The sequence below is a fragment of the Apium graveolens genome, chromosome 9 (genome assembly GCF_009905375.1).
Source record: "Apium graveolens cultivar Ventura chromosome 9, ASM990537v1, whole genome shotgun sequence".
Classification (NCBI taxonomy): domain Eukaryota; kingdom Viridiplantae; phylum Streptophyta; class Magnoliopsida; order Apiales; family Apiaceae; genus Apium; species Apium graveolens.
Genome location: NC_133655.1, coordinates 287241162 through 287250171, shown reverse-complemented (window position 1 = coordinate 287250171; position 9010 = coordinate 287241162). Strand labels below are relative to the sequence as shown.

The 9010-nt window shown below is 32.5% G+C and overlaps 1 protein-coding gene across 1 annotated transcript; it reads left to right on the top strand.

Moving 5' to 3' along the window:
• The first annotated feature begins 1585 nt into the window (after positions 1-1585).
• LOC141684802 (uncharacterized protein At1g32220, chloroplastic) lies at positions 1586-7129 on the top strand. The gene is made up of 10 exons (XM_074489930.1): positions 1586-1744; positions 2986-3103; positions 3186-3274; positions 3689-3744; positions 3834-3889; positions 5082-5175; positions 5644-5723; positions 6313-6355; positions 6513-6604; positions 6767-7129. The coding sequence occupies exons 1-10, from the start codon at positions 1701-1703 to the stop codon at positions 6944-6946; spliced, it is 852 nt and encodes a 283-aa protein (XP_074346031.1). The 5' UTR covers positions 1586-1700; the 3' UTR covers positions 6947-7129.
• Positions 7130-9010: the final 1881 nt, after the last annotated feature.

The window sequence follows — 9010 nt, the reverse complement described above, 5'->3', positions numbered from 1 at the left end:
TGTATTTATGAATACTTTAATATAATGAAATTTTTATATTTAATACTAATACGAAACTAAATATATTAACTATCAAAAGTATGCATTGACAAACGTGTCCAACACAAATAGAAAACGTTTTTAGGGACGGAGGGAGTATCTAAATAGACCAACACCAATCTAGCTTGATGGTCCATCCGTTCCACTGAATTATTTATGTTACGGGGGATCGATACGTATTTTAAGTTTTTTATGTATAACTTGATTTTCTAAATAATTTTAAATATATATATTTTTAAAAAATATAATGTTTAAACTTTTATACAGGAGAAAAAATAATTTATAAAACTATATTTTATATTAATCTTAAAATACGTGTTAAGTATGAGAAAAAAAATACGTAAAGAATTCAATGGAGCGGGAATAATAATATATTAGGAGAAGTATGATGTTAGTTGTAACGTGAAAGGGATGCGTGAATGGAAATGAGGGGTATGAGAAGATAAATCAATTAAAAAAATAAATTAATATGACATTCATATTCTAGCACTGAAAGAGAGTGATTTTATTTACGTTTTTAAAGAGTGAAGTTTCCATTTCAAATTACGAAATTGCTAATCCAAATACATGCATAAAATTGATATTTTAGGAGTAATAGAGAGTGATTTTATTTATGTTTTTAATGAGTAAAATTTTCATTTCAAGTTACGAAATTGCTAATCCAAATACATGTACATGAAGTTAGGGTTCCGAATTTTATTTAACAAGACTCGTTAACCATGAAACCGGACAAAGAATAAGCATTATTTATTGTCAAAAGCATTTGCTTATTCTAAATTCGATTTTTGCTCATTTCGGAAAATTCTCAACCAAACTTATATTTAAAATTGATTTTATAATTTGACAAAAGAAAATAACTGATTTTAAAATAGAGTATAGAGACAAAAAGTAAGAAAAAATGTGCAAAATATAAATTTTTTAGCTCCAATTGCTATGGACGGCACGTTCCGTCCAAAATATCCAAAAAATACGTATTACATTCATGCGTGTTCAACTTTCAATTTTTTTATAAAGTATACGCATTCTACTCATGCATGTTCATATGTTCAGCTTTTGGTAAAAAGGAATACGCGTCCCTGTGATGTGTATTCAGTAAAAACCAAAATTAAACACGCATGTGTAATATGCGTGTTCTTGAGAAAAATTTAGAAAACCGAATATGCATGTCTCTAATGCATATTTCGTGGGTATTTTAAACGGAACGTACTGTTAATCAGTATTTTAGACATTTATCTAAAAATGGTGGGTATTTTAGTTTTTCACCCCAAAAAGTAACCCCTAATTAATAAATTAAACTTTAGATGTACAATGTTTTTTAAATCCAGAAATTATTCTAGCGGGTGCTGATTCACTTTTAGTCACTGGGCCGAAGCCAGGCCTTAAATTCAAGCAAACACAGTCCAGCAATAAAATATTTAATGGGCCTGATGAAGCCCACCATAACTGCAAATTCTTGACTTGCAATTGCAAAAGCGGCCCAGTTGCCAAGCTACAGCACAGCCACAAAAATAAATCAATACGTGTAATTTACACACACAAACACACACATCACTACGTGTCCTCTTCACACACTTTATATAATTTTCAATTAATTAAAAAAAACATAAACTAATAGAAAAAAATAACAATACTCTTCGTATCAATTCGTTTAGATCATCATCATGTCTCGTTTAATCACTTCTAGGGTTTCTCTCTCTAGACTCTGGTATCTTCTCACTTTCTCTCTAGATTTTGTTATTTATAATCATGTTGTGTTTGTTTTTGAATATTTGATTTGATTTGTGACTGTTTGTGATGTTTGTTGATTAGTAGAATGAATGTTATTATATGTACGATGATTTGAAATTACGAAACGTGAAATGCGCGATTAGATTCGGATTAATGCTCGTAAGTACGTACTCACGTAATTTAGGATGCAAGGGATTTTTAGTAGGGGTACATTTTTGTATTTACGGATTTTGATCGTGTATTTACAGTTATGCCATTGAAATGTATTGTGTACTTCTGGTGAGATATTTTACGTTTGTTTTTAGGAATTTTTTTAGTTGGAGAAAATAGAGATTTGGAATGGGAGATTTATTGTCGGAAATTAGTGCCGAAGGTTTAGTTAGGTGGAGTTATTTGTGGTTTAGTTTTAGAGTGAATTTATAGGAAGAACGTTGTGAGCTCTTAAACTATGAGAGGGATGAGAGAGAACATTGTGAGCTGCTAACGGTAGACTAATTTGAACTGAATTGTGTGCGGAGAGAGATATAGGCGGTTGTCTAACATTGCTCGACACAAACAACAATGATATGTTTTAGTGATATAATTAGATGGTCTTTGGGGACATATATTTTCTAGTTGCACGTTTTAGATGCTAGATTCATAGAGGCAAGGAAGTGTATTATGTGTCACGTTATTGTTTACAGCTATTAAGGACTCCGATAATGTGACGAGCCATCAACTACGTCATAAAGTCTTCATCTATCACCTATGGATATTGCTAGTAATATATAAGAAGCTTAAGCGTTGTTTACTTACAAGTGTTAGATATTGCTATTTTCTCTTAAACGTAATCAGATATAAAGGTGCAGGGGTTGAGTTATGTAGCTGATGTTGTGGACTTGATGAAACTGTGGTTTCTACAAAATTACAAATAGAACACTTTGCTGAAAAAAGACGTGCTTATCAAATTCAAAAGCTATATATTGGGGTTCTATCAAGTTAGCTTTATATAAAATGGAAGCCAATATTAGTTATTCATCAGAATTCTATTTGGATGTTTAAACTTTATTTAGCTGCATATCTCGCTGCCCTCTTCTTTTCTTAGATGCTAGATATTTAGGTATATCCTTTTCCCACTTTTTAGAGCTTGGTAGTTTTTTTCTTGTTTCTTTTCTTATTTGTTAGAAGATGTGTTTGGTGCCTTTTTGTTGACTGAGTTTTATCATTATATTGGAACAGTACAAGCTCTGTGTCCAGTAATGGTAGGTTTTTGTCCACAACAAGCAATAAGGTTGATGAACCTTTTAAGGTTGCGGAAGCAGAAACAGTAAATGTTCCGCCTCCACCATCAGAAAAGGTACTCGAGATTTCCATCTTTAATAATATTTGCTTTTGCATCCGATTGGGTCGTTTGTTATACTTTATCTTTGCCCAAGTAGTTACTCGTGCTTGGTGGGAATGGTTTTGTTGGCTCACACATTTGCAAAGAAGCTCTAGATCGTGGATTGTCCGTTCACAGCCTTAGCAGGTATTTCCGGGCTTAAATTTTGGACAATTCTATTATGGTTTTTTGCTATCATGTCATTTCAATAACTATATTCATCGCACAAAATTTATAAATTGCAAATGTGATGCTGTAAGGGTCACTGTAGACGAATCTTGCAAGATTAAAGTTCAACATGCTTTGCCTTTAAAGGGTGAAAAGCTTGCCAATAGTTATATCTGTTGATCCTTAGTGATATTGTGGACCTAAAATCCCAAACTGTAGAGGCTTATTTACAGTTAATGTATCTGAGTTGGGGGAAAAGATAAAATAATTTTCTGCTCTTATTTTGAAATGATAAATTCTCGCCAACCTAAACACCTGCAACATCATGTTAGGTATGTGTAATTATTTAGCTTAACTTTTGAGCACGCTCGTTAATTTCATTTCCCTATGTAGATCTGGTAAATCATCTGTACAAGAAGCATGGGCGAACAATGTGATCTGGCATCAAGGTAAAGGGCGTGGTACATCTTTTCTTTTTCTTTCATTATGTAACTACATATAGATGTTAATTTATTGTTTGTGTCCTTTTGTTTGGCAGGAGATCTGCTTTCAGTTGACTCATTGAAGGAAGCATTGAAAGGAGTAACTTCTGTTGTATGTAGTTACATTTTCCTTAATGTTTTATATTCAAGACGTTTTATATGAATAATTATTATTATTTATTATCAACCAATATTGGGTTGGAAACATAAGATTATGATCTCTTCAATCCATTTAATTTAATTATATACACCCATTTTGTGTTTGATCATATACTGCCTGCTTTTGCTTTGGATATGCTTCTGAACTCGTCCATGCAGTGAAGTGCTATTTGTGTTGTAATCTTAATATTATAAATCTTTCTTAGCAATTTGTTTTGGAATATCTTTCTGTTACGTCTATGTTTTGTTTCTGAGCATCCCTTTCAGTGGATATATTTCAGTCATCATTCTTTTTAAGGTACTAGTTATGTATTATCTAAGGGTTTTAGGGTACATTTATATATGATAATAAATGCTAAAATCGTTGATATTTGTATCTTTATCATCAGACTTTCATGTATAAACAGGGGCGTGTTAGCTAGTACTAGTAAGTGGGGACTAATACTATATATCTTGATAGTTAAGATTTGTATATGTGTTGTTGACAGAGTAGGGGGTTGAGATTAACAACTTAACGGATTAAGGCAACAAAATTTGGACTAGTTGCGGCATGTTTTGAAGGGTGTACTAATGACTAAATTGGATTTGCTCCTCTTAAGCTAAAACCTTTTGTGTAAATAGAGTTCTTAGTTGGGTGTGTTGATACATGATCATTTATTTTCTTTTTACTGTATTGGTTTTTCCTTTGCTGTTCGTAATACTGTTAAAAGTGTCTAGACTCTAGAGTGAAATTAATATTACTTTTGTTCCTAATATGGATGACAATTTGTCAATTTTGTAACTCTGAAACTATGTTTATCCTTGTGACTTGCTTTGCTGATGCTAAATATTGATTTATCGATGCAAGTTTCCTTTATTTTTAAGTAATTTTTATGTAGAAACAATTTAAATTACAATGAGATTTATGAAAGAAGATTGAACAATACACAGAAATAAAGTAGTAAGTACAAAGATCATGATTCATTTGAAACTAATACATATTTTTACTTATCAAGGCCCTACACTTGCTCTTAAGATTTTCGGGTAATTTTATTGTCAATCATTTGAGCCATCTAAAGAGATACATAATATAATATTTCACATTTTCTCTCTTTGATATGGATAGTGGTCACTGTTCGAAATATTAAGGGAAATAACTTTTGCAGATCTCATGTGTTGGTAGTTTTGGATCCAACTCATATATGTACAAGGTAAATGGAACTGCAAACATCAATGCAATTAGAGCTGCTGCAGACCAAGGTATGTTGATAGCTTGCATAATAGCCGTTATAGGCCATTGCCACTCTGGCTTCTTTTTAGTTATATGCATATATGGCATGCATACAAACTGGTACTCGTGGCCATGTACATGACCCAGGTTTCTTAGACGTGTATTTCAACTGAATGTGAACTTGCGTTGCTCTTTGTGTATTCTCTTTGATTTTGTTCGTTTTCAATTCATTAAAATCATAAATGTAGTTGCTTTATTTGTCAGTTTATCAAAATCAAATACACTAGTTCTACTTGCTTCTTGTCTTAAATGAATAGAAGAAAATTCTTTGTTTAATTTGTGTATGTATTAGTATGTTCATAAATTGCTCCCTGTATATCAATTAGACGGGAATTCCTTGTATATTAATTAGACGGGAATTACTTGTACGTTAAGGCTTAAGCAATTATTTATAGCCTTCTATGTTATAATAACTTGATAATTGTATTTGTATTCAGGAGTCAAAAGATTTGCGTATATCTCTGCTGCTGACTTTGGCTTAGTTAATTACTTGCTACAAGGTTATTATGAGGGAAAGGTATTACCCTGACCTTTAACTTTTTTGGATGCAATGTATTTATGATTATCTGGAAAAGAAATGCTATCTAATTGCTCGCCATCACAACATCAATATTTTTCCTCCCCCCTCCTCTTTGTTTTTGGAATCGCAAAGTTAGCAGTATAGCCTGATCATTTTTATAATATAAAATTGGAGAAAAAAGATTCCCCGTTCTTAAGGAGCTAGATTTCTACTCTCTGCTCAAGATGAGTATTTTATCTCAGTTCTGTTGAATGATAAAGAACTTCTCAGAAAATAGATAGTGAATCTGGGGTTTGGGGGAATTTATAAGTAGCTATGAGAAGTACATAAAAAGATTGAGAGACCCTCTACATGCAGGCACATGATGTACATTCCCTGCTTGCAAATTAAAGTGTATGAAGTTATTGACATTTATAATTTTTCTTTATAAGAGTTATATTTATCTTCTGATGTAATGCAAATTTGCTAGTTGAACTGCTGTAAAAATGTATTATGGTTTCTGCCATTCTAATGCCAAGAAAAAAAAAAGGAGTTGCAATTTCTTCTTATTCGTAACTAATTCATAGTGCTTTTATCTGCAATACAGAGAGCAGCTGAGACGGAATTGCTTACTAAATTTCCATACGGAGGTGGGTCTTCTACTCACATTATATTTGTCATATTTCCCTACCCAGTTCTTTATGTAACAGTCATTATTGAGCAAATGACCATCAGCTTTTACACCACAATCTGAGAATTACACATAACTCTTGTATTGAGATTCACAATTCATAAGCGCTTTTTCAGGAGTAATCTTGAGGCCTGGATTTATGTATGGAACTCGGCGTGTTGGAAGCATGAAGCTACCTCTTGGTGTAATTGGTTCTCCGCTGGAGATGGTAATTTTTTTTTTTTTGTGGAATCCATAACATCACCCAAAATTTTCCCATCATATTTTTATGCTATTGTTTCCTACAATTCTATACTTCCTATAATCCTGCAATCAGAGATCCCATACAGACTCCCATCGGTTTTAAACAGAAGTATCTGTGTTGGTACAGGTTCTACAGTATGCAAAGCCCTTGAATCAGGTACCTCTTATTGGACCTCTGCTTGTTCCTCCTATTAATGTTACAGCAGTGGCAAAGGTCGCAGTTAGAGCAGCAACTGATCCTGTTTTCCCTCCTGGCATCATTGATGTCCACGGATTACTGCGCTATGGCCAACAAAAGTCTATTTAAGTTGTTCTTGTAGTTGATTCTCGCGTTGGTAGTGAAAATTTCTCGTTTTAGTCCCCCTAATGATCAATATATGTTGAGGTGAGTAAATGAAATGATGTCCTGTTAACCGGAATATCAGTCTGGATGCTTTACGGAATAATTATCACAAATAAATAAGAGGCAGAGTAAAAGTGTCATGTTTTTTATGCTTTTTTGGTGACATCGGTGTACTTTGCACTCTGGATTTCTATGAAAGCAAACACGTTTGTTTTTTGTTTTTCCAAGTAAGAAGGTATACTAATGAATAGCAAAATGTAATCCTCTTTGTCCTTTTTCCTCTATTTATATTTATTTATACTTGTTTGTATCTTACTGTCGCTTGCCGGTAAGAAGCCAATAATTTGGTTCAGGGTATTATGTAAAACAAAACAACCGTTTTGTTTATGATTATACGCGTGATTTGAGTTCTAGATGATTTTTTTTAGAGTTGTCTGTAGATTAGTTTTTAATTAATGACTGATTTCTGTTCTGCAATTTTGGATTCTTCAAAGAGGTAAAATAATACCAAATCACGATCGCGTCTGATAAGCAAAGCCTTGTTTAATGGACTTTTCTTGTATTTGGCTGATTCTCAGAACAAGCAATGGGCATCGAGTCATTACGGGTCGAAATAGTAGGAAATACTATTTCTTATAAGCAAAATACTTGAAATGCCACTCAGTTAAACCTGAATCCGAATTGCGATTAGTGGTTCAATTGTAATTACAGAGTATTACTCCTACTAAATTTATAACGAATTTTCTATCACGTTCCCACAATAAGTGCGGAAATTTATAAGTTGATGACTTTTTGATTTGTTCTTTCTTTGGAATTGGAATATAATTCTTTTAATTTTTTAATTTGTTTTACATGGTATTACAATGAGGGGATTATAACCTTTTAAAAAATAACTTACAATAGTGGATAAAATAATACCTGCTCCTACCATTTATTATAGGGGATTATAATTTTATTCTCTATTCTAACAAAACAAAATGTGATAGGATTCTTTAAAGAATTATAATCCTTAGATAATCTTTTACTATTTTTTTACAAAATAAACCTGGGATTGAAAAATTTAAAGAATTATAATTATATCCCCAACTTAATACTATGAAACAAACATGACCTTAATGTTTATCACGTTTTATGCTGAAAGAATCCTGTTTGAAGTCCATTTCACGAAGAAAAGAGCTGTTCTCCTTTGTTTTAGGAGGCAGAGTCCTGGTTGGACCGTGATTATGCCAGTTGAGATACACTAATGCTTCTGCATTAACACCTCACCGTCCTGTACAGCCATCCAGGTGCCTTCAACACCTCACCAGCCAACGGCTAGCTAGCTGAGCCTAGTGATTAGCTACCGTTTTAACAAGAACCTTACACCTCAGTGCAGGTACCTCCAAAAACATAAATTTTTGGGCAAAAATCATACGAAAATATATCGTAGTACATGTTAATCAAGTCCAACCTCTTTATGGGCCTTAAATCTAACCCATGCAAGATTTTGGATACAACAATTATTATATCATAAACAAAAGATTAAAGCTTAGTGCAGTATAGGGAGTATTATTTAGTCACAGTTAACTAGCCAGGGATACTTTTCGGCCTTGCGTCGTTTGCAGTAAAGCTGGTACTAAACATTGCTCGCCTTAAATTGATTCGATATTGGCAATATCACAAAACTTTATTTTCGGCTTGATGTGGATTTGTATTTTACGTCTTTTCGTTTATAAATGTAGGTCGATATGATCCGATTGTGTAGTACACGACTTTACACATCTCATATTTATTTATTTATCAAACATATTTTCATGCTCGAATGAAGTTCTATGAAATTCCGAAGTTCATATATATTTTGCAATTAAAATATTATATAAAATATTGCAAAACATATAATTTTGTAATTTATGTAATATAAATATCATTATTTTAATAAAAATCTTCCGGATCACATATTTTATAAGTAGAACACAACGTGAACATATATGTTCCGCAAACTAATGTTTAGTCGAATAGTTTGTTTTGAAATTTTCTTCTCGTAAATTG

Bases quoted from the DNA above. Each gene is read 5' to 3' on its own strand.
- LOC141684802 (XM_074489930.1), top strand. From the start codon at position 1,701: ATGTCTCGTTTAATCACTTCTAGGGTTTCTCTCTCTAGACTCTG. The intron at 1,745-2,985 runs GTATCTTCTCAC...ATATTGGAACAG, and splicing joins GTTTCTCTCTCTAGACTCTG to TACAAGCTCTGTGTCCAGTA. The intron at 3,104-3,185 runs GTACTCGAGATT...TTGCCCAAGTAG, and splicing joins CGCCTCCACCATCAGAAAAG to TTACTCGTGCTTGGTGGGAA.